The sequence below is a fragment of the Myiozetetes cayanensis genome, unplaced genomic scaffold, assembly GCF_022539395.1.
Source record: "Myiozetetes cayanensis isolate MyiCay16 unplaced genomic scaffold, myiCay2020 scf5-8, whole genome shotgun sequence".
Classification (NCBI taxonomy): Eukaryota; Metazoa; Chordata; class Aves; order Passeriformes; family Tyrannidae; genus Myiozetetes; species Myiozetetes cayanensis.
Window position 1 is genome coordinate 3,933,558 of NW_026087742.1, and position 26,439 is coordinate 3,959,996.

Consider the following 26,439-nt stretch of genomic DNA (forward strand, 5'->3'; position numbering starts at 1 on the left):
TTTGCATAAACTCCTGTTTTATGCTGCTGCCTGAAAAAAAAAAGCTAAATACAAGAAACAAGGAAGTTAAATGTAAAAAGAATCATCTCTATATTATAACCTAAAGCAAACTTGTGAAAAAGAGCAGGTTCCAGTGGCAGAGAACTCAGAATGCCAGCTATAGTCTGAACCACAACATGCTTACTGTTGTCTGCAAACCAAAGAAAAGAAGAGCAGAAAATTTTATTTCTTTGAACTTAAGAAATTTTAAGAAAGTTTTGTGTGATGAAGGTGTGAGTAGTTACATAGCTTCAAAGCTCTCCTAAGAATCTAATAAGAAATATTACCCTTTGGGAAGGAGCGGATGATGTAATGAACCGCTTATCCTGGACTGATGCTGTGAATATGACTATTCAATGACTAGGATAAGTGACCTAACATTTCAGAGCTCTGATAAGCAAGCCTTTCCTGAATGTCTAGGAGTTTAAAATTAAGACAAACCTGAGAAACTTCTGCCAGCATCCATGCCAAAGAAATAAAATCATTCTGAAGACTTTACCATTTCCTAAAAATGTTCAGCTTATTTCAAGAGTAGCAATATAAGTGTTTTCCATTGTGGGATTCCGCCCCAAAACACTTGAAGATTTGCAGTTCCTATGTAAGGAAGGAATGCAGTTCACAGTAATTAAAACTAAGCCTCTTGCTAATACATTTTTCATTACTTATTTCAAGAAGTCTTCAATGGAAGCCACCAAGTCTTTATTTCTACTGTGCCACTGAAATTGCCAAATAAAAACTCAAAGTTCAGGCCCTAAGTCTGTTCTGTGCAGCCACAAGACTGAAAATTCCCAGTGTTCTCTTGTGCATGTGCATTACATATTCTTAGGAAAAAAAGGTAAGGAAGGAGAAAACCCGACAGAATTGAAGAAAAGTTACCTACAGGATATTCCTAGGAAAGTCATTCTCCTATTAGTGCTGGAAGGAATACTCAGAAGCTGACACTCACTGTTGGTAAAATTTATTTATATAAAGTTACTTTTCATCTTTATAGAAATTCCAAGTAGCATTAAAATCATGTTACTAAATTGCATGATACAGCCCCACCTCCCTCAGAAAGTCTTCCTCTTACTCTACCAACATGGAGCCTTTGAGTTCAGTGTTTCACAGACCTGTGGTGTGTGCATTACACTCCACACAGTTCCCAACAAAAGCATCCCTGTGCTATGGCTGGTGGGTAACACTTTTTAGTGGATGCTGTGGCCAAACAGTGTGTGTGGCAGCAGCATCTCCTCACCCCCTGTTCCATCTCCAGCAGCTGCCACGACCATCCTGGCACAGCCCAGACCTGCATTTGCTGCTCAGGAGCAGGGTGAGGCCCTGCTCTGGTCAGTGAACAGGCAGATGGGAAGGGAGGGTTTGGCACAGATTTGTGAGGCTGGGGGAGACGGCTCCAGGTACAGCTCCACAACAGGGTAAGAGGACACAGGTTAAACGACAACAGGAGAGGCTACATGACAAATGGGGCATGGCAAGAGGGAGGGGGAAGACAGAACAAAGGTTCATCTTCCATACTCAGGCAGCTGTAGCCATGGCCATTAATCACAGCATCCACATCCACCACGAGTAGATGTACTACTGCTACCTATGGGGCATCCTACCAGAACACCTGAAGTTACAGACTCCACTTTAGACAATCCATTCTTGCATAAAATATGGATCAAAATACAGCAATTACATCCTGAAAGTTCCATAAATGCCAGCACCACCTCCCCCCACTCCCACAGACACAGCAGGAAGCTAAGTAGGCCAATTACAAGTGGGTGGGGGAAGTGAGTTTAATTCCTCTGCAGAGACACAGGTATATAAAATCTTGCTCACACAGAGTGACTGATTACAATCAATAATTTATTTTAAAATTTCTTATGCAACATGATCAACAGGGGGGCAGGGGGGGAGAAGAAAAGAAAAAATCCAACTTGCCATGATAAGTCAGATTTCAAGGTGATTTTCCTTGCCTTGTAATCTACAAAATAGACTGATAAGAGCCATTGTTATTTAGGTAGTCTTGTTGACATTTTCTCTGGAATTACTTTGTTCACAACAGTAGATGCTCATAAAAGAATATACTCCAGGAACTGAGGTGGAAGCATTAAGAAGCAGTGCCAAAAATAAAAATTGTAGGCTATGTTCTGTTAATCACCACATATTTAATTGTGTTACACAAGCTAATAAAAATATTTCATGTCAGTGAAAATGCAGAATTAGAAGATGGAAGAAAGCACAAATACCAAACCAAATAGGTATCTCTGAAAATCCTTTATTTAGGAGGAAGTTGGGAGGACATAATTCCAAATTTCAAGAAACACTTGCATACTTTACAATTTCCAGGCAACTTAGGCATGAATTATGCTATCCCACATCAATTCTTTTCACCCTTCAAGACTGCCATAAAAATCAACTCACCAAAAGAACTCTTTGAAACTATTAGCAAATTTTGTCATTCAAGTACTAAAAGGTTTAGTTGCAATTTTAGGTTTAAGATAGTGTTTTACACTGGTTTCAGTTTTTTATATGCATGCATACATTTCAGTGCTATTTTTAATCTTCTCTTCAGTCAGAAGGGCCTGACTGGTGTAGTTTTAAAAGGTGTGCAACGAGAAGTCCACATTTTAAAATCTGCCTAGGTCTGAACCTTAGCTGGTTACTTTTCACCAGAACTCTGACCTAGAGAGCTGTCCAAACTGAAGAGAAGTAAATTATCAGGAAGGCTTAAGACTTACATAGCTTTAAAGTCTTGCGGCATGCATTTTCTCACAACTCTGATTTAGCCTTACTTCCCTGTTTGTTTTTGGAACAAAGAGGAAGAAATTATGAACTTCCCTGGGATATACAAGTGGGGCATGGAGGCAACATGTTGAGAAGAAAACATCTGTATTTCCTTCCCATTCTCTTCCACCTGAAATAAATTCTTTGGCTGCAGTTTGTCTTCTTTTCTGGAAGCATTTACACAGTATCTAATGCTATCCACCACCATGACTACCCCTGGGGCTTTTATGAGGGTGGGAACAATCAGTATAAGAATTACTAGGGACATCAAAGAGACAAAACATTTATTGAAGGGGGAAGAGGAAGAGAAAGTGTGAGGTAACGAGGGTCCTACTGTATTTACCTTATGTGCCAAGCATGTGGACAGCAATAAAAACCATGTAGGGAGCAATTTTGGTCAGAGAAAGAACACGGTAGCCTAATGGGAGGCCTTTGTTCTTCAAAAGGGTCTCCTTTTCCCCTTTTGTGCTTCACTTAATTCATGGCATCTGAGCTGCTCTTGAACTTGACAGACAGAGAGAAGGAGGGGGGAGAGATGGAGAAAGGGGGAGACAGAGACACAAAGAAAGAAAAAAGAAAAAAGGACTTCAAAGAGTTTTCCTTTGAAAATTCAGTTGTGCTGTATGCATTGCTGAAGGTTTTAGATTCAAAAAAGGGCAAAAAACATTTCATATAATTTCATCATGGGGATAAATTGTCCAGTGCTCTTATTAAGAAGGCAAGAAGAAAGGAATGGAACAAAAAAATTTAAAAATAAATCTATCTGAGCTAAGAAATATAAATAAAATAGAATTAATCCCCCTGGGTGCTTTATATTTATTTTCATGTTAAATCTTATTCTCAATGGATCCCGATACATTTATCAAAACCTTATCAAAAACATCTGGTTTCCAGCAGTCACCTGAAAGGCATACATTTTCCGCACAGCCCCATCAGAATTCCCAGCACAGCGATTCCTGCTCGGACAGCGGCGAGAGAGCAGCAGCAGCAGCACGGCCAGCGCCATCTGGGGGGTGCTCCCCGCGCTATCCGGCTCGATGCAAACCGCTCAAAAAAACCACCCACTCCTCAAATATTCTTTATCTTTACTCACAGGAAGAATCAACACATTTTAATTCTTCAAAAAGACGAGGTGACTCGGGCCCGGTTATCTAAAGAGACAACATCAGGGTGTATCTGAGCCCGGCTCCCAAGTTGGGTCACTCCTCTCTCCCTGCTCCCAGAGCTCACCAGCAGCAGCTGATATGAGCTGTTGTAATATATTCGGCTTTTCACCCTCTTTAAATATCCATGCCATAGGCAATATTTATATGAAATAATTCATAACTGCAGACTGCTTCTCTCAAGCGTTTTTTTCTGTCCACTAGACCACTTCCTCCCCTCAGTGCCGTGCGTCAACTACTTACACATAATTTATATGTTCCTTTGTGGGTTTTTATCTGTGATGTATATACTGAAAATGTTTGCCAATAGTATTTGTAATAAAATATGAGATTGGAAAATGCAGAGATTTGTGTCAATACCACGATAAATTATTAATAGTTAATTGTTTTAGCTTAATTCAATAAAAGATTTTTAATGAATAATGATCCTAAGTTGTCCCTTATCAACAATTAACCTGCCTCCATCCTGATTTACATCTTCTGACAACCACAAGCATCTACCTAGAGCATGCTACGGCCAGAGTGCAGAAAGTAACATTAAATCCATAATCTAAACTTTCCTACCGGATAATGCTCTCTTCATTACTTGACTATTCTAATTTGAGGACAGATCTTTTCTTCATCCAAACAAAAAAAGGTACTCAAAATCAAAATCTTTAAATGCATTCTGTAACTTGAAACGTTTCCTCTTCCTTTTCCAAATAAGAGTATAAAGCATTCTTAAGGACATGAATCTTAACTAGCCAGCACAAGGTTAATTTTATTTAAAAGTCAACACACAATTAGACTATGCAAATGATATGAAAAATGCGTGCTCATAAACTGACAGATAAATAAGTCTCCAGCAGATTGCCAGTGCTCTGACACAGAGTTTAGTTGTCACTGAGCTTTACAAAGAGGTTTCTGTCTCATGTTGGCAGCATATTTATATCCTATTATGTTACCTGTGAGGTGACCTGGGAAACACCATGAAATAGAATGGGTAGAAATCTTTCTTTTTCACGAGCTTGTTTTCCATGATTAAGAACTGTGTTTTCGGAAGTAATTATGTGGGTTTTGTTTGGTTTGGTTTTGATTTTTTTAAAATAATATTAAATTGGGGGAATTCCCCTGGAATGAATTACAGAACCCACACCTATTATGTCAACTTCACAAGTTAGACAGTGTTTTTCAGATTATAGATATTGGGCAGAAGCAAAAAAAGATGGAAGTAAAGAGTTTACAGAGCAATATAAGTAATTGAAGATATAGAACTCTTCCTGTTTTGTGTACCACAAGTCCCTTTGAGCATTAATTTATAAAGCACTTTGAATACTGACAGTGTCACAGCCATATAAAGCAGACAGCACTGGAATATTTTCTGATTTACTGATTATAGAAATGTAAAAAATTTGAGAGACATTATTAACATAATTCTGCATAAAAGAGTTGATTTCAGAGATTCTGCTGCCTTCTCTTGGAACTTGTTTGCCCTCACACTTGTTTCTTTGCAAGAGGAAGTTAACTTTTGCCATCCAAAAATCTCACACACACCTGAAGAGAACTGCACTCACAAGTACCTGGTGATGCTGGACAGCACTTAAGCTCCTACAGCTGGCAAAGAAAATAGATAAATGACTGCAGAGGCTTACATGAACTCTCATATATTTAAGAAACCCACCCACACAAATATATCAAAATTATTTTTATTCTGCCAAAACCCAGAGCTCTGACCATCTCAAACATCTCATTCTGTGAAAACTAGCTTGTCTGCTACCTTTTCATGTATTACGTTTGACCGCAGCTTTTCTTATGTTTGGGATGTTTTTGATGACGGATTCATTGATGTTAACTATGTAATGTGAGTCCATCTTACTGTCTTCTCTGAGCCTTCCTAGGATCCCTCTCCTCCCCTGGCTCAGTTTCATGGAACTTGCAGAAAAATGTCTAAGTACGTCTGCCTTTTTGCCAAATTGGTGACAGTCAACCAAAAGTTAATCAGAGAACTGGAAACAAAGATACAGCACTACTTAAGAAGCCAAGTTAAAAATTAATTATTTCCTGCAATAAGAGATTCCATTTGTATAAAACCTTCCTTCTGGCTTAAGCCTAAAAGTTCCAACAAGAGACATCTGACAATTCTCCGCCTAAAGATGGTAAAGCTAGCTTTAGGCAGCGGAACACTTTGTGAATATGGAAAGAAATATTACCAAATATTAGACAAGCAATACCTATCATAATAGTACTGACTGATGTAAGAGTCAAACCACTCCTTCAGTAGACAGGTCCTGAATCATTTTATCAAACAGGACAACAGGGTGTTAAGCACAGTTTCTTGAAGAAAAGCCTTGTAGAGTGCAGCTACCCCTTAATATTTGAGGCAACAAGTAAGTACAGTCATACACCACATCTGAACCAGTCACCAAGAAATAGCTCAGAAAGCAACCCAAATAAAATATCCTGCATTAATCCAGCATACAGATCACAAAAGAGAAGTCATTCATCCTGACACTGATTGGAGGCAGCAGTTGTATTATTTAAAAGTTAAAAAGAAATCTCATCTGTTTATTTTGTTAGTGCAGCTCCAGGCATGTGCTCACTTAGCTTTCAGACAGGGAATATGTATATTGCAGAAATAGCTTTCATACAGTCTTCCTTCTCCTGTAATGCACACAGTAATCACCTGTCTACTTAGAGGCTTTCTATTCTAGAAGTCACTATGTAGATTATGTATTCTCTCTTAAACTACTCACTTCCCTTAATTGTGCTGGGAATGCTTCAGAGAGTGTGTCCAGAAATGTTGCCACGCTACCAAAACCAGGTAATTGTTCTCATTTTTTAATTTTACTATAAGATACATCATATTTCAGGGCTATAATAGACCCACAGTAAGAAGCAAAAATAAATCTAATAATAATCATAATCATCATCATCCCTCCACATTCTCATCCTCTTCTCAGTTTTCTGACATTCTTTCCCAATCAAACCACAGCCCCACCTCCTATAAGCATCTCCAGAGAAAGCAAAACTACAAAATTAAACTAGAACTGAAGGCAATCAGGCAAAACCATTTCTTCATTACAAAAGATACTTTACTTATATCAGATTGTTTCTTTACAGAGAACCTCACACAGACCAGAAACACAAAGGTGAAGCCACAAAATTTTCCCAAAGAACAGATGCTCCCACTGCTTCCCTCTGTCAAATGGTTACTATGTGGCATATCAGGAGAACTGGTGCCCCTACTTGATACAGAGAAAAAGCAACCATTGAATGAGGAACAGATTTCCACTCAATCAACAAATTGAAGAGTTATATTTTAATTGTTCAATTACAAAACAAAACATTCAGAAAACAAAGTTAAAGAGGCAACGGGATGCCCTTCATTGGGAGCCATATATCAGATGAACTAACATGAAAATGCACTGGAGGTAACTTTTCTGCAGGATTTAAAAGCCAACGTGACTGTACAAGCCATAGTATACATAAAATTTATCCTCAAAAAAGAGACCATCAGGAGGAAAACAAGCGACATCTTCAACAAATTCCAAAATATAAACCCCTTCAACTTGGTTGGTACAAGATCTTTTAACATGACAAATTCCACCCTTGACACTTTGTTAATTAGCAAGTCCTGAATGATCAGGAGATTCTGCAGCAATATTAAGCCAGTTTAGTTATTGTGTCTTCCAAGACTTGTCTGTTCAAAAGTCAGCATAAAACCAGTGTGGCTGAACACCTGCTCAATAGCTATTCCCATCTTTTCAAGAGTCTCTTAAAGAAGGGAATGGCTGCCCAGACAGCTCTGCTTTTCTTAAATGCATACTCTTATCTGGAGACAGACTTGCTACTGACACCAAGGAAGCAGAAGAACACTGGGCAGTTGCTGTATGAGTTTTCCCTAAGCCAACACTGCCAAACATCCTCCAATTTGTGAGCTGTAAACCCACCCTTTTATTCAGCTTCCCCATCCTTCTCTCGCAGCAGCTGTGGCTGCTGGAAAAAGAGAAGCTATTGTTTGAGTGATGGAGATGGATACACTGCTGCTTACACAAACAAATGGATAGTGCTTCTGTCCCCTCAAAAAGTAAGATTTGGTCCATGCAGAGTAGAATTTGTTAAGTAGTCTCAAAGTCTGCCGAGGAGTTGCTGTAAGCTTCCCAAACCTGGTACCACAGAACCACATCCTTATCAAAAACAGCCAAATGAAGCTTATGAAAACAGTAGCCTTGAGATCTATGGCTTCAATGTAATCCAAAGGCTTCAGTTAAATGGTGCTCTACAAACTGTATATTGTTTTACTACATCTTGATAACACCACAGCCTATTTTTTGCACCAGAAGAGCAATATCTCCCTGATACCTTGCCCAAAATTACCAGAAGAGTCTACCTTTTGTCTTGGCATGACACAACTTCCATGGCAACTAAAGATACCCTTCATGCTTATTTTAGAGAAGCTGGGAGACTCATAAAGGAAACCAGAGTAGAGGAAACAACTTCTCTCATGACAAGGCTTTGTGCACTGTACACTAATGGGTTTTTAAACACAGACTGACTCATTTCCTCCCAATTTATTGAAACTTATTTTACTATATTGAAATGTCAACAGCAAACATTTGACAGCAACTGATTAAGATATCACAGATACATGGTTATTGCTTCACAACAGCAGCAGCTGTTTACAAATGCACTTTACAAATGCCACGTAGGAAAAGCATTTCTTAAGTCCTTCTGACAACTACTTACCTTCTTCAGTGCACTGTTGGTGACTCCTCACTCAGCTATCCCCATGTGTTAGTCACTGATATGGGTTAATAATGAAGGGTGCTTTGAGAAGAGCTTTCACTATTAATTCCACCAGGAAAGCATGTTGCTACAACAGTTTTTCTATCTGTATGGCTTTTCTTTTTCAGGAATCTGATGTAACAGAGCTGAAGCTTTCTTGATAGACAAGTAACTTTTCTATTTTCACTAATTCTTGTTTTTGAGAAGTCAAAAGAAAGATTTTTTTTTATCAGTGTTAGATTACTATATCTGCAATTTTTTAAGTGTTAGTGAGCTCTAAAATATCCAAGAGAGCTATCCAAAGCTAACCAAACAGCACAATGCAGATATTTGACAGCAATCAGAATACTAAAAGCCTGAACAGACAGTGCAAAACAAGCCAACTGCTGCAAAGGGTTACTGCAGCTTCTCTGGACACTACAAATTGAACACTGAATAACATAAAGCAGGTGGGGATTTCAGAGGAAGAAAAAAATCCTAATCTAAAAATTGCAATTAAGACGCTATTTCTTGGGCAGGAAAGTAAAAGAACATACTTTTGTATATTGAGCCATGTCGGCTCTGAAGTATATCAGTGGGACAACACTAGGGATTACTTACACAAGCATTTAAATGAATTATTAGGGAAAGAAGGGGAAAATTGTGTATCTATTACTGTACATTTATACAGTGTATTTTATCTAATGGTTACAAAATACATCCCAAATGTTAAAACCTTAAGCACCCAACAAGGCGGGATATTATTTAGGATTTTGGTTTGGGAGTGGTTTTTTTGTTTGGTTTCTGTTTGTCATTTTGTTTTATTTATTTGTTTGTTTGTGTTTTAACTCGGAAAAAAGATAAAGCAAGTCAAAACCCTGCAGCTTGAGAAAGTGAGAAACATGTAAGCAAGGAAACTTGCTAAGATACCATTTAGAGGCAATATAGACCAGTGACAATCTCTGCTCAGTTCTCTGAATTTACTCACATTAACATATTTAAAAGCAGCATATTAATATTTTACTTGGCAAATCAACCCTTATTTTAAGGGGTTTATTTCATTTCATGTTTTGCTTTGCTATGGAACCAAGTACCTCAGAGTTTCCCTTGCTCTGTCAACACACAAGTTTGTTGCCAAAACAATACTGCAAACCACTTCTTTTAATATATACTCTGTATCTTATTTCTTTGCTTCTCAGTTAACAGCGTGGTAGTTATCCCACTGAACTGGTTTTCTTATTTCCTATCTCACAACATCCAAAACCTTAAATACCAAGTACATTATGTGCCTGAAGTACCTTCAGCTGAATAGGTGCAGAGTAAACACACAAAACTTTAATATGGGGAAGAACCAGCAACACCCCAGGGCAGAATTATGTTTGAGGGAAAAGGGGAAGATCTGCTAATACTTATGAAACAACACCCCTCAAGGAATTGAGACAAAAGAATCCCTAACCAACAATAAAATTAAAATTTGGTGATGACGCCAAGAGTTGCAGTGATCCTGCAATAGGCAGTGCCTCTCACTGCTGCTCCAAGATCAAAGCTCAGAGACCCGGAAGTCTCTCACTTGGAAAGCAGAAAGACATTGCTAAAACCTTTGGTTTATTATGCCCCTTTGAAAGGCTGAACTTTTCAGCTAATTTCCACAAATTTCTGATTTGAAAGAGATAACATCCAGCCTATTTTCATGGCTAGAATTGCTGTACAGTGCAACAAAGGAATTTTTAACTATCCCTATTCATCCCCCCATCAGCTTTTATTCTTTCATTCTTACAGATCTTCAAGTTTCACCATAATCCTGATGAATGGACATCCTGTTCCCCAAGATCTACATGCAAAAACGAGTTCTTAACTATGACTGAATTATAATAGCATTCCTAGACTCTCTGTTACTGTCACGATGTCATTAAATTGAGATACCATAGCATGAAATACTTTCTCCTTTTAGATGAAGAGCAAGTGTGTACTTCACATTTTTGCTGCATTACACCCATTCACAGCACAGCATTGAAGGAAGCCAAAGCTGTTTTAAGATGACAAGATCCCCATTCTGAAATGAAACAAAGTAACTGAAACTACGGCTGCTTCATAACCAGCTCAGACTTTATCTTGTGATACAATTTCCCCTCAGTTGTTGTTAAACAGCATAACTGTTGTATTACTGTTATTTGTTGCATAAGGTCAAGCAGTGAGCTAACACTCCACCAAATGGAAGAGGAAATCAGAGAGTCCTCATTTCTTCTTTGCACATGAGGATCACTGATTATGGCAGCCTTGAGACAGAACAGTAGGCACCAGCAGCTGGGTTAACAGGAAGAAAGGTAGGACATGTCATATAATTTCTCACTATTTGTCCACTCAGTTTTACCTTGAATTAAAGCCCATCACACTGATGAGTCTCCTCTAAGAAGCAGAGCACATCCTTGCAGTATCAGCCTCACATTGGAGACCAGAAAGGCAGATGGTACCTTTGAACTGCTACTCAACTGAAAGGTGCTCTAAAACTGTCATCACCTGAAAACCCAGCGAAGGGCATTTCCAAATGACTGTTTTAAATACCAGAATGCATCATTTTGCAGTAAGTGTCCAAAAAAATCTGTTTCTACTACAAATGCAAGTTCTGGCACTCAACTCTGCAGCTTTGCAATGTGCTGCCAGTTTACAGACCCAACTTGTAATGCATTTACAGACTCTCTATTCCTACAGAAACTTTCTGAGGGCAAAAAAACCCTCCTTGTTATAACACTATAAACACAAAATAGGCTTTTATTACTGTAAACTTGGACTATCTTTTGAAATCAAAAAGTCATGAGACTTTGTATGCCAAACATTTGTTTCTGCTCACCGGAAGCATCAATGCCACAAAGCAGCCTGAATAGCACGTTTTTCTCCCCTAACACTGAGTCTTTAACAATACCAAATATTCTTATCTGACCAACCTATGTCTGCAGAACTCATCTGTGTTTAGAAATTACACCTGGTTATTATGCAGCTTCTTGTCCCAATTCCCATTTCAAAATACTTTTAACTCAGTTACGAGTAGAATACACATCAGTGCCACTGCTCAAAGTCATCAGAAACACTGGCTTTAGGAAAAAAAACTATTTACATGAAAGTCATCATCTGCCTTAACCACTCAATGACTCAACTGTATAAAAATCATGAGTTGCCTAGCAGAAGTGCTGTATTCCAGTGTTGTCCAAATGGATCCCAACAAAGCCTACAAAGTTACTCCAAATAGGATACAAGTATCCTTAGTAGGAAAAAAAGCTCTCATAACCAAGGAGCAAGGTCAGGAGCCAGTCACATCAGATACACAGTATTTAATCTATGATCACCTGGATGCTGAAGTACTTCCTTGTTTCTGTCTTGTGGGTTTGGGGAAGGGAAGAAGAAAAGCAAAATACATTGACCCTCCTTGTAGAAACATTTTCACAGAAAAGAAAAAAAGGACCCCATACCAAAATATGATTAATCCCACCTCCACTGCCAAGAGAAAACAGTAATTGAAGCCTAGCAATACATACCTCACTCAAGCTTTTTATTCACAAGATGGGGTGGAGTGCCCTTGTACAGACACTACTCTGTCCTAAGCACCCTGAAACCACTTGACATGGCTTTATTTTTGCTTTCAATTTACTTGGGCTTCCCGAATTAAAAAAAAAAAAAAAAAAAAAGGAGGAAAAAATATTTCTCATTAAAATTAATTGACCAAAAATATAGTGAGACATGGTGTTAAAAAAAAAAAAAATAGAAGGAGCAAAACTGTACAGAGATTGTGTCAACCGAACCAGGTCTGCGTCACAGAGGACAAACCTCAGAGGAAAGACATCAGAAGAGGAATTACATTTCTAGGATAAAGATGAGGGGTGAACATGAGAGAAAAATGAGAGGAAAACTGTGTAAGGCTGCACTCACACAAGCCAAAAAAAAAAAAAATCCATCTCTATTCTTTCCCTTCTGAAAGGCCATAAAGAATAATACTCCAGCTGTTAATTTTAAGATGGTTTTGCTTTCTTTTTTCTTTTTGGAACTTGAAAAGTGATTTCAAACCAGTTCTTACCGTTTCCTCCCCTCATTAGAAAATTCTGATCACACAACTAAAAGCACTGACACCTGGATGAACTGAACTGCTTGCCAGTGTTACAGCAGGAAAAAAAGAGGAGGAAAATTCATCAATTGCACTACTGAATATGAGTTCATTTATACAGAAAAAATGCGCATCTTATTGAATGAAAGCAATATGAAAGTAAAACGCCTCTGCAGCAGCACAGTATACCAGTATTTAAACAGCTGAGTGTTCAGGATAGCTTTTATAAATTCTAAAAGGGAAATAAATCCAATACAACTTCTCAAGCAAAGGTTCTGGAACAGGAAATATCAAACATCCATGTTCTTCCTAAGAAGTCTGTATGTCTTCTCCCCATTGTAAACACTGCCCAAATTAAAATACAAACCCACCAACAGAGCTCAACCAGTGGAGTTGCACAGTCTCTGGGTTTTAATTCTGGGTCAAAGAACAAAACTGTTATAATGTACATGTGTTTAGTAAAACATGTTGGTAAAGGGAATTCCTTTAGCTTGAAAGTGATCTGTCACACGCATAATGCTTTACATGTTCTCAAAACTGAACTCATCCCTAGAAATCACATGTGGAACTTTGTGATCCCCTCAGAGCCCAAAAAATGCTGTTCCCTCTGCTGTAAGAGTTGTGGATAATCAGGTGTTTGTGTCACTGGCCAACGGGGAGCTCGTCATGCACCAGCGGGAGGCAGGTGAGGCCAGATTGGGAATGTCAAAAGACGCTACTGGGCTTAAATGAAGCCCCAAAGTGGCAGCTGGAGGGTTGGTGGCTCAATTTTGTACCTTAGGTACAGTACCTTCTGTTGTGCTTTAGGACAAAGTAACATGCATGGTAACACAGCACTTCAATGACTAATGGTATGCCTCGTTTCAATAAAATCATAACTTAGTGCCAAAAGGAGGACAGGAAAGTTTTTTTATCAAGGAACTGCTGAAAGAGAATCCTCATTTTTTGAAGAAAACATACTGCATTTCTAGATTTCTGCGTGGAAGGCAATGCTGCACTATTAAAGCAGGCACAGTAATTTCCTGAATTTATGATTCAGTGTCTAATTTAATGATTACTGTTGACACATAATTCATTTTATTATCAATTCATTTAACACTAATACAGCAAGGAAGAAGAAACAATAGTTGAGGTCACCATGAACAAACCCTCAGGTAACACAGATGCTGGCAGTTAACAGCGAGCTGAAAAGTTCTGTGCTTAAGTACAACCAGGGCATCACATCTGATGATTAAACTCAAAGAATGTCAGAGAAGGCGCTGGCAGTAATACATGAAACGAGGAAGCGTCAGTCAATTTTTCTGCTTTCACAACAAGAGGAAGAAAAAAAAAAATTTTTTATTGTCATAGCACTTCCAGCAAGTTGATTTTAAAAAGGAGATTTCATGCCAAAGTCGGCTGTTTAATCAGATAAAGAAGGCTTTCCTATTTCCCATTGTATAGATCAAGTTGGCTACAGGAGCCACACAGAGCTTTGAGTAGCACATTTTTCCATGAGGGCTGTATCGTTTGATCATAGCAAAGCACAGGGACTGCTGGGTAATCTGAATCAGAGCTGCAGCAAAAGGGAACCAGGCAGCCTGCTGAGGCCAAGATAACCATGTCACCCCACATCCCACAGCACTCCCTGTCATGGACCTAGGTGTGGGGGGGAACCACCCATCTATCTCCATTTACAAATTTGTCATGGAGGTTTTCACGTGGGTCCCAATTAATGTAAATTTTTAATTCAAAGTTCATCTGTAACAGTTTTAATATATGCTTGCTAAGGCCAGCCCCTCTGTACTGATGAAGATTCTCCCGATTGCTTTCAAAACAACAAACCCCTACAGCTTTGAAAGGCAACATATAGAATTTTCTTTATAGGTCTTTGCAAGAGATGTAGCAGTTTATGAAGCCAATAAACCCCTGTTCTCCAAAGACAGTTTCTGTTAGAGGACAGGACACATTTACCTGTGATGCTGTTTACAGCCTTCCCTGGTAGACTGGAAGCAGCAAAGGACTGGTTGGTTTGGTCATCTGATATTCAGAAAGATGACAGATGACCCCACTGATAGGCTGATAGGTCAGAAGGGACCCCTGAGCAGGACCAAGTTTAGAAGCTCAGCTTATCTCCAGGTACTGCCCAGGAAACACCTCTCTGGCACTTCCAGCCTCCCAACCTTCCTACAGCAGCAAGGAGCCCTTCAATCCTCCACTTTCTTCTGCTGACCCCTCCTTTCAGTTTTGAACCAAATTTGGCTCTGGACTGTGAAGTAGGCAATGGAAAAAGACACATCCAAGCATTTTAACTCTTTCCACTGAAATCCAGTTGACACTGCTGACCTGGAGAAAAATTCTTCAAAGCTGCAACCAAAATAGCACCAAACCACACACATTAGTCCTAGACACTGAACAAACACAAACTCAAACCACTGTCTGTCATTTTATCCCAAAATGTAAGATGAATACTTTCCCATACTTTCACCAATATTGCCATTTTTCCATGCTCTACCAGTACTGGTAATAACTTAAAAAGTCAGTTCTATAGTCCCTGGATGAACAGAACATGTAGAAGCCTCTAATGTGAACTCAGCACTAATGGTCTGTACTTAGTTTATGTTGTATTCTTAAGTAGAAGCAACAGCACTAACTGAGGCAATCCCAATTTGCTTAGTTATTTTTTGAGTCCCAGTGGGCAAAACCACAACTGGTTCTCATAGAAGCATTTGAAGGGCAATAAAATAGAACACTGAAAGTTTAGGTGGTTTCATTCAGTAAGTCTAAAAGAAAAGAGGTGGGTGGGTGGTAGTGTTTTCTTGTTGTTGCTCCCTCCCACATCATCATCCCAACCTCTTAAATGTTGATTTTGAGGCAAGTGCAGCAGGTTCCTTTCTGCCCTCCTGCTGCACACAGGTCACGTGCCCACATATTCACAAAAGAGAACAAGAGACTCACATGGTAAAATTTTGGTTTGCTTTTTTCTTCCAAGTTCCCTTTCATTTTCACACACTGAAGTATTGTAGATTTGTTCACTTTTCCTAAGCATTCAAAAAAACTTCTACACTCTCCTTTCACTTCTTCAGAAGAATTGCCATTGCCAACACACCTGCAGTCCTGAGCTTTAAATCCCATATATATTCAGTCTGGTATTAACCACCATAACACTATTTCTAAATGCAACACTCAGTCATGCAAATACTGCTGGTAACTGAGTAACCCAATCTCCACATGACTAAAAAGTTAGTTTTGAGTTAGCAATTTTTTTGTGCACATTTATATTAGCTTGCCATTAAGAAAGCTCCTATTCCTTCAAAAAGCTCAATCCTAGAATCCTAGACTAGCCCAGGCTGGAAGGAACCTGAAGAAATCACCTGATCCAACCTTCTGTGGGGAAAAAAGCCTATATGAGATCCTCTAGTTCCATGTCCAATTGCATCTTGAAAAACGTACATATTTAGAAAAACCTTCATGTTTACAAATTAACAGAAACAAACAAACAAATCCCAATGCCCAAATTACAAAAGGCTATTCTGAGGTGTCTAAAGACAAATTTAACAAATTACATCATGCCAGTATTCTTTAAGTAAATAAACCCCTCCATGTGCACAGGCATTATAACAAGATAACAATATTTGCAATTTTGAAAACGCATTTAGAGAATTTACCACAAGCTACCCCATCACCAGCACATTTATGCTGATTAAAAGAAAAGAGCTCCTAAGGACAGCTGTTCCCAACATAAACCAGGAAATCTTCAGGCACGGGGCCTCTGCACTGAGGTAAGGGGAACAACTGTACCTGCCACAGTACTTTGTAGTTTGCTCCATTAGTAGCTCGTTAACAAAAACATCTCAGTCACACATTTTAACTCCAGCTGCAGCATGTCATAATTCAACTCCCATGATGTGTTTATCACAAATGACAGGCTACAAAGGTATTATTCCTCTTCTGCAGAAAGACAACTGCAACTTGTTTTTTCCTGTTGTTTTTCATCTTCCTTACATGCTGTCCATGACACCCTCCCATTTGCTAGTGGGTGCTTTTCAAGTCTCCATCTTTCTTCAGAGGAGAAAAATATGAAGAGGCCACTTAATTCTAACCTCATCTAAATGGATTTATGTTCAATATAATTTAATGCAAATGATCACTGCAGCAATAAGCCATGGGAAGAAATCAGCACATCCTACAGTTTCTCCAGTTATTAGAAAGGCTTTCCAGCCTTACAACAACATACTTAGGCATTATCTATACACAGAAACTACCTCTGTCAAACTAAGCCAAAGGTGAAGAACTATTTACTCATCAAGGGCAAAAAAAGGCCTCACAAAAAATACCTGGCATACCACTTTACCACTCTGCACTATTCACTGACAATGTAAAGTCTGATGGCCCAGGAGTCTCAGGCAACCTTTGAGTTAAGCCAATAAACCAGTTCTAAACAGACACACAATTATGTCAACAAAAGAAATGCAGGCCAGTCAAACTCAAATGTTTTTACTGGCATTTTTACTGGGGCTAAATTTGGAAGTCATATAATTTTCAAAAAACAGGAAAAAATGCTAAACACTTCTCTTTGACTACCAGAAAGCAACAGAGGGCAGAGTTTGCACTGAATAGTCAGCTCCGCTACCTGTGAAATGGAGGTGCACAACCTGGTGATAAATGGAAGTGCTCAGAGAGCAGAAAACAGCTGACCATTTCCAAAGGCTGACGGGCAGGATATTTCCTGCTACAATTTGCAGGTCAAGAAACCCATGAAAAGAGACTGAGAAAACATTTCACCTACGTCTATAGAGAACAAGACTAAGAAAGGCAAGCCAGGATTGAACAAAATTACTCTGTGAGAAGAGACAAAACTGTTACTCTCACTTTTAGTTTTAAAAATCCATTTCTCTCTGAGATGAAAATAACCACATTTGAGTGATTAAAAAAAAAATGTATTCTCCTCTTCATGCCTATCTGCAAACTTTTTGGACCAGTACAGTTGAATCAGATAACAAACAAATCACACTATGACATGTAGGTGCTTTTTGGTTTGCTAGAAAGATCTGAAGAAAACTGAGAATAAAGATAAAATACACTGCAGTGAAGTCACTGTACTGAATTCATGACATCATAATTGTTGCCATGGTAACTAGCCAGTATCAAGCACAGAATACTGCCTTCACTGCAGAATCAAGGAGCACCCATGCTGCCACAAAATAGATGTTCTTATTCGAACAAAAATCTAGCCAACAACACAGGAAATAAGATGTTGCTGTAAGGGGATTGCCTTTTCAATACCTCTTGTTTTGTTCACCTGGTGTGAGACTTGTTAAACACCCCGGCACATATAAAGACTTCTGATATACGTGATAAAAAGAGTCTAATTGAAAAAAATTATTATTTTCTCCCAGTGTTCCTCAATTTCTCCAGTAGAGTAATTTTTCTCTTTGTGTTTTCCTCTCCTATGCATATGACTGCGGTCATATATAACAAAACATACACAACAAGTTTAGACAAGAATTGGGGGAACGACAGACAAAAAACCTCCACCAACATTTTCCAGTTCTTACTTCAGCCAGCCAGACACAGTCAAAACTGGAACTGTCACACAGCAGCAGAACTAACTGATAAAGAGAATATTCCACATTTGGAGCCCACAAGTCCTTTTGTTTAAGGCCTGCACCAGCAGCGCCTTCAGACTCCAGTCGCGGTTTTCATGCACTGGCTCAATGCAATGCTTCAAATCCGCAGGGCTCTGACAACAGCCCCAGAGTAGCCTTCTTGTAAATAAAAACGTCATCCCTTTTCCTCTAAACAGCCCTGTTTTACATGAGGAATTATCTGCTATTCCCAGCTCCTCACCATTCACAAACACAAAAGCTTCAAAAACTCAAAAAAGCCTTTGCTAGTTTATCAGATCACAATTATGTCTGTTGACCAGCAGTTAAGTATAAAATGCACAAGTGCCCCATTTGATGCTGCAAGATGAAATATCTGTTGAAATAAGGAAAGTGCACCTGGAAATTAATTTCTTCATATAAACCTGCTGAATAAGAAAGTCAAGAGTTGTAGGTCAGTAATACCAGATAGTGTTTCACAATTCAACCTCATGTTTGATTAGCACCAAAGAAATTGTTTTCAAAACAAATTTTAACAAACAGACCACACTATATAGTTAAGTATACTTATTTGCTACCCCAGTGGTTCTTAAAGAGCAATCTATAGATTACTGCTGGACCAAAGAACATTCCCACAACAACTACATGTAACTAGTCAGTGTGTCTAAACAGTTTCAGTACACAATGATGGGGATTTTTTCAGCTTCTAAGAAAACAAAACTGCCCTAGTTACCAATTAAACAACAGCACCACATCTCCACATTGGCTTCATGCCCTTCATAGGACACTTTCTCTACTGATATCAAGTTCACTGATTACACCAAAACCACTGAAGAAACCTGCCTCTCCAGCCTCTGCTCTCTTTATAAAGAGGGTCAATAAATGAGCAACAAAGTAGAGAATACAAACAATAAAAGGAGGAGTTTCAAATTGTGATGATTAGTAGACAGCTGTATCCCGTATGACTTTCTCTTCAGTATTATCTTAATGACACCACAAAAATCCCAAATTTAACTAATGTTCCACAATGTGCTGTATACTTAAGAAATTACTAGAGTTGAAAACACATTCTAAGGAAATCATGGACTGTGTCAATCTATTCCCTGCCACAGAAAAGTAAGGAAATGAATAGTCTTCCACACATTTTTAAAAACCTTAGGGACAGATGCTGCCTTTGGTGGTAACGACTCCAACCATATATCCTAATACACCAAATACAGTTAAAACAACTGCCACAAACTCAGAATACTAAGGAACTTGATAAAACCTCACACAAGTTATATCAAAAATGCAGAATTCTCATCTTCTCTGCAACTGAGTATAAATTTAAGTGTCTGTATTATACAATTCACAAACCTGTTTGGCATAGAAATAATACAGGACAAACGGCAATGACGTTCCCTTCCTCACTAGCAAACACAGCATTTCTAGCTTTAACTTACACAATATGAAATCACCACTTTATAAGTGATGAAAAATAAAACTACTGTCTGCAGCTGATTTTGCTTCTTGAAAGATTCACAGATTAACTAATCCTTAAGCAACTAATGTTGCTTCTCTGAGTGCACACAGAAATTTATAGATTATCTCAAGAGTTTAAAAAGGTTTTTATATAACCAAAATGAACTTGTTGAATCAGGTTACCCTCAACAGTCCTTTTGCTAAGCCTAAATTTTGCTTATGTTAACACTTGATAGGGGAATGCAAATATGTAACTGCTGGCCCACCTCTATAAGTGGTATTTTTTCTTATACTCTTCATGTATCACTATTATAACAGAAGCAACAACTGAAAATATTCTGCTAGGATCTTTAGAGATGCCCATAGCGCTTGCAAACTTGACTAGAGACACCACAACACAAAGAAACACTACTTGTTCCTCCTCTCTCCCCCAACAAATCAAGTTGAGAAAGGTTCAGGGATTTAAGATGCCGCACAACTATTCTAACTCCTTATGCCTTTATTCAAACTTCCCTATGGCAAATTCTTCCCACTGTTGAGAGTTCATGATCCACCACTGCAGAAAACTTAAGTGTAAAAGCTTTTAAATACAATGATATGTCTGTTAAATTTAGCTGTTAGTTCAGAAATAGTTGTGGTTACTACAGATATCATTAAAAAAAAGTTACAAGATGTGCCTGGATCCATTTTCAACTTTGACTGTGTTGAGAACAATATTAAACAAGTAGTTTTTTCTAACGCAGGCATGGCAGACGCACATTCACTGGAAGTTTTGGGGCACTGGCCTTTAGTCATGCCTTAGTATATTTGGAACAAGTCCCTTATGCATCACTGACCTGAACCATATAATAAGGTGCACCTATGTTGCAACTAGGGTCCAAACCAAATTAAACCATATAATGATAAACCACAGCATTTTCATCTCTCAGAACTGAGAAGAGACATTCTGTACAATGCCCTTGCATCCCACTGTGATGAGAAAAGGAATAGACTTGAAATAAAATTAGCTCAAAAGTTACAGATTTCTGCAGTCCCTGTCTGTAGGATAATTCTCACACTCAAGACCCTGAAGGTGGTCAAGCAGTTGAGAATCTGCTCAGTTATGGATCTTTTACATGAAGTAGTAACTGAGGCTGAATTATTAACACCCACCCTCTTATCTGCACAAAGAGAGCAAAAGGAGCTCCCAATTCTCCAGCTCCCTGGTAGGGAAGAAATTAGTAGGAAAGCCCTTGGAGCAACTCACACTTGCCTCCCAGACCTGGAAATGTGTAGAGCAAACAAGGCACATCATTTTACCTCAACTCTTCTATGGTGCTCCTGAGCACCTCAGAAGAGGAAAGGAGGCAGGTACAAAACTTAGAATGCACTGGGAAATGAGTGGGAAAGTGTTTTCTTTTTGTTTGAAAGAGAAAACTAAAATCACCATCTGATCAAACATCTACCTGACCCTTCTCCAACAGCAGGCACCTAGGAAAGAGTAAAAACAGAGCAATCACAGGGGTAGTTCCTTTGATTACATTCCCAAACACCAAGAATTTGCAGCCCGGTACATGACTGAGCCAGAGGTAAAGAACAACACACAACACACTGCTCAGCTCTTCTTTGTACCACCTGCACAAACTGGACCTCAGATTAAACACACAGAAGTGTAAATTCTCCACTGTTCCAGAAGACACTCCTACCCTCTCAAGTTTAGCTAACTTTGTTGCCATAAGCTGTCTAATACAACTATATTCTGGCTGAAATGGAACAGCAGGTAATGATAAAGTTTAAGGGCAATGACTTGTGAGTCACAGGCTTCACTTGAGATACTGGAAATACTCGTAGCAATTTACACGGTATAGTTCAGATCAACATAAATTCAATAAAACCAGAAAAGTATCACTGGAAAGTTTAGTAATAGCCAAAAAGGGCCACATTTCCCACACGGCGAATAGATACCCTCATTCAGAAACCAAGGTTACAAGTGGAAAGTTACTGCTCCCTTTGCCCTTCTATCTCCAGTTTCTTCACACAATCCCAACACATTTCTGACAGTCTCTGTCATGGAAAACAGTCCACAAAGGAAATAAATACTTACCCTGTTTATGTTCCCTCTTCTTTTGGGTGGCAGCCCACCCCTAAATTTGATTAACATGAACTATACTCTCAGGTGTGATGACAAAGCAACTCAGAGAATCCCTCACAGATTTCAGTCTGAATTATCTGGGCTACTTCAGGCAGCGGAGATCACCCACAGCCTTTCCTAACCCAGCTTATTTGAAATGAAATGGATTAGACAGTACCTGAACGGGAAGACACACCAACAGATGCAGGGGGACAGGAAAGTCCAACAGCCAGAAGCAGTAATGTCTTCTGCTACTACAACCAAGAGCTAGAAGAAGCTGTCCCCAGCCCAAGCTTTCTGGTACTTTTCCCAAAGCACATGTGCATGCCACTGGAGGATAGGGTGGGAAATACTCCTAGAAGAGCAGGTAGGGAAGGGAGATAGCATTTATCGGCATATCCACCTCTTTGCAGCCTTGGAAAAAGTACCTATTTAAACTTACATTTGAAAATTCAAATAACAGTGACAAACTACCAAAGATCATCAGGTAAGAAAAAATTATGAATGCTCAGAAGGGAATCTCTGCAAACAGAATTCCTGTAAGAAACTTGAATCTCATTTCCCATTCAGTAGACTGTATTAACTAATAATGTAGAAATGAGTGATTCAAACATCTGAGTCATTTCTACCTGCATCCACTGTATACTCCTCCCCTTCAGCTGTATCCAAGTAGTATAAAGCCACAACTTCACACTGGTACGGTCAGGCACAAATTACTAAGTCACGTGGTATTTTTCAAATAAAACTGAATCACTGAAAGGACAAAGAGAACAAGCAGCAAAGGAGCTCACTGCAAAAAACATGGTGACTTCCTACGAACCCTCAAAGAAAGTAAGGGGAAAAAAAAAAGCAAGCTACATCTCCAGCCTGATTCAGCAGGGGGTTTACACGTATTTTTAAGTCTTCAACTGTATTTACTATTTTAGTAATTCAGATGTTCATACCTTCCTTTTCCAAAGCTTCATGCCCTGTCATACAGTGTCAAACATGCTATATATGCTACTTCATCTCTATACAGCCAAAGCAGATTTCTGGGAAGAAAAAAAATAAAAGGAACGATGAGCAAAAGGTTCCTTGTCACAGCATTACAATTTACAGAAAAGATGAATCTGTCTCAGAGTGATCATATTAAGTGGCTGAAGCAGTTATATTTGGGTTTGGTGAGGGTTCTTTTGAGGCTGCTTTACAGGGATATCAGTCCAAAATTTAGCAGGAGTAATGGTGTCTGTAATTTCCCAAGTACTTCTGTCAATATGTCCTTTTAAGTCTCATCCTTTTTTAGAGAGGTGTCTCACTGTAAGCAGCACTAAAATAATGGGAACCACTTAAAGGGCTCATCCACAATTTTTGAGTTTCTGTCCTTACTACCATTAAAGCAACCATACCTACAGCAGCACAAACCATACCAAATTTTCAGCATCTATTGGTTTCTAAGCTACTCTTCTGCTTAGGTGTAGTTTCTTTTCTGGTTTGAGTGATGTATGTACAACCCACTGCTAGAACAGGAGATCCAGCATAGTGCCCACAGCTACACATTTCCATCGCTTCCCTTTGGCCAGAACCGTTTTAGATCAAGCTGAGCTCATCAACTCAATCAACTGTGGTTTCAGAGTGGTTTATGTCAATCTAAAAGCAAAGTTATACAATTAAGCTAACCAGAATACTTGCTGCTGCTTTTGAAAAGAGGAAGCTTCATCTCCTTTCCTCCTTTCCCTTTCCTCCACTTTCCCTCACTTGGCTCTTTCTATCTTCTCTCTTGCACTAGTGGAGCCAATTTCAATTCATAAACCAAAGACATAAAATGATCTGGGGCTAGTTTTCCACCAGGTTAGCAAGTTACGCTAGAGCATCCTGGAAACCATTTAAGTGCTAGGATGGGTGCCAAGTAAGTGGCAGGATCACATGGCTGAGAGCATGACTCCCCATTTATACCAGCAGGAAAGCCATGGGAGAGAACAAAATCATGAGAGAACAAAATCATGAGAGAACAAAATCATGAGAGAACAAAATCATGAGAGAACAAAATCATGAGAGAACAAAATCATGAGAGAACAAAATCATGAGAGAACAAAATCATGAGAGAACAAAATCATGAGAGAACAAAATCATGAGAGAACAAAATCATGAGAGAACAAAATCATGAGAGAACAAAATCATGAGAGAACAAAATCATGAGAGAACAAAATCATGAGAGAACAAAATCATGAGAGAACAAAATCATGAGAGAACAAAATCATGAGAGAACAAAATCATGAGAGAACAAAATCATGAGAGAACAAAATCATGAGAGAACAAAATCATGAGAGAACAAAATCATGAGAGAACAAAATCATGAGAGAACAAAATCATGAGAGAACAAAATCATGAGAGAACAAAATCATGAGAAGACTTGGGTCAACACGTGTGCTTCTTGTTCCCTTTCTTGATTGGTGCTGCTATTTGTCTAATCTCATTGTAAGCCAGTTCAGAGAGCTAAACCAACAAAAGAACTATTCATTATTTTTTGGTGAGGGTTGTTTTCTGCCAACTTAATTTCCTGAACCAGCTCGGCAAAGGAATCGGGCAAGCATCTGCACCAGTGCAGGGAAGGGGGCAGGAACACACACAGAGATGAGGACAGGCTGGGGCTGATTTAAACTGTCACTGAACCGCATACCCTGGAGCAGATCTGCATCACACCGTAGTTAGAACTGACAGTAATCTGTGGCCTTCAACACTGCTGGGAGTACCCACAGTGCCAGCGCCAAAACATCCGGGCCAGGATCAACCTGGGCATGAGCTTGGACGATGACATGTCAAAGCGGAAGAGTCACAGCACTCTCACCTTCAGAAATACTATAAAACATTAGCTAATTCTCTCCCTAGCAACACCCCTGTGAAAATGTGCTCTGTAATTCCCATTACACAGATTTAGCCCAGAACAGCAAAGCAAGCAAAACTGGTGACAAACTCAGGATTGGAACCTGGTAAATCCTCTACAGCAAACCAACATTTCATCACTCAACAGTGTTATTAACCCTAAACTAATTCAATTAGTCAACAGCACTTTATAAAAAATTCCTTTTGCAAAGACTTTGTAATGCACGATAAAGCTCACAAATATAATATAGTTAACAAACGTGGGTATTTCCTGGATAGTTGTGAAATAAGAAACTAGACATAGGAATAATACTGAGAGTTAAATAATTATTTCCTTTTCTATAGAGGAAAACAAGTGTGCATGAAGCAGGATGAGGTCCTATTCGTGCGATTCAAGAAATGCAATGGAAAGAGCTCCAGAAAGGAAAATACATCATTTTTTTGTATTTTGTTGTATATTTGCTGTATTAAATACAGCATTTTTTTCCTCAGATTAGCATTGTCAAACTGTTTCATATGAAATACAAGCAATTACTTTATAAACACTAACCAAGAGAAGTATCTTTCCTTAAATGTATCTCCTACACTCATCCCAACAAATCCCACACTGAACTTGCCCTGCGTAACAATGAAGCACATTTGGAAAAGTGTGTGTGGGGGGGAATTTGTTAACACAGAAGCAAATCTCTGCAGTAGTGAACAGCCAGCACTGTAAGTCTATCCAGTAGCACGGCATAGTCTTTCATTCACATTCCTGTTTAAGCACAGCCAAGCAAATCACATTTGGGACACTCAAGTCATACTTAATTTTGTTCAACACCTTCTTTAGACAACAGCTTTGTCACCAAGACTGAAAACACGTGTGTCATAGAAGAGAGTCATTTGCCAGGATTGTCACTGATTCTCCCAAGATAAAAATACTGAAGCTGAAAGTGCAAGTAGCAGAGGCTGCCTAATTGTCAGCTGTATAAAACAGCAGTATCAAGATTATTGTCCTGAGGGCAACAACAGTTTAAGAGGAATAGAAAAGGATGCTGCAACCTGTTTTGAAGTCTTGAACTCTACAGGAGCCAAAAATTTGAGGAAAACAAACGAAAACTTACTGCATGCTACAAAAAACTACTGCAAATTGGCCAGAGAACCAGGAGAGAAAAAAAAACCTAGGGGGAGACTTGAACCCTCTTTAACAGAAAGAAACTGGATGACAGAAGAGCCCAACCAAAACAACCCGGACAGCATAGGCAAAACACTTACCCCAGAATCCTATGTATCCTCACCCATCTGAATATAAAGAAAACAGCAAAAGTGAGCTACTCTAAGTGTGGAACTTAGTGCTTGAAATCTGAAAACCATTATTTAAGTGGCAATGGTGTTCCAAATCCCCTTTTTCTGGGCAATAAATGATTACAATGAAGCTGAAGGAAGAACAGCACTTCTTCACACCATGTAAGAGACTCCCAACACAGACTGTGTTGGTGCTTCCTTAAGCTTAACAGGCAGACCAAGTTGAAGGGAACCTCACTGATTCTGTCAAGTGAGACACCTCCAGACACTGCCACTCGCTGGGACAAGCACTCAGAAGGTATCCACATCCAGCATCAGCAGTCAGTATTAACACTC

At 39.0% G+C, this 26,439-nt stretch overlaps 1 protein-coding gene across 6 annotated transcripts in view; it reads right to left on the reverse strand.

Annotated features, from left to right (window-relative positions):
• The window catches only part of POU2F1 (POU class 2 homeobox 1), a 102,793-nt gene that overhangs the window by 72,595 nt on the left and 3,759 nt on the right, over positions 1–26,439 (reverse strand). Inside the window, exon 1 of one of the 6 annotated variants that reach the window (XM_050332974.1) lies at positions 22,905–22,969. The exons of the other annotated variants lie outside the window; for them this stretch is intronic. Within the exon in view, the coding sequence (XP_050188931.1) occupies positions 22,905–22,935 (31 nt within the window). The 5' untranslated portion in view covers positions 22,936–22,969. Of the gene's footprint in view, positions 1–22,904; positions 22,970–26,439 lie in introns of those variants that run through there. 6 annotated transcript variants of the gene reach the window in all.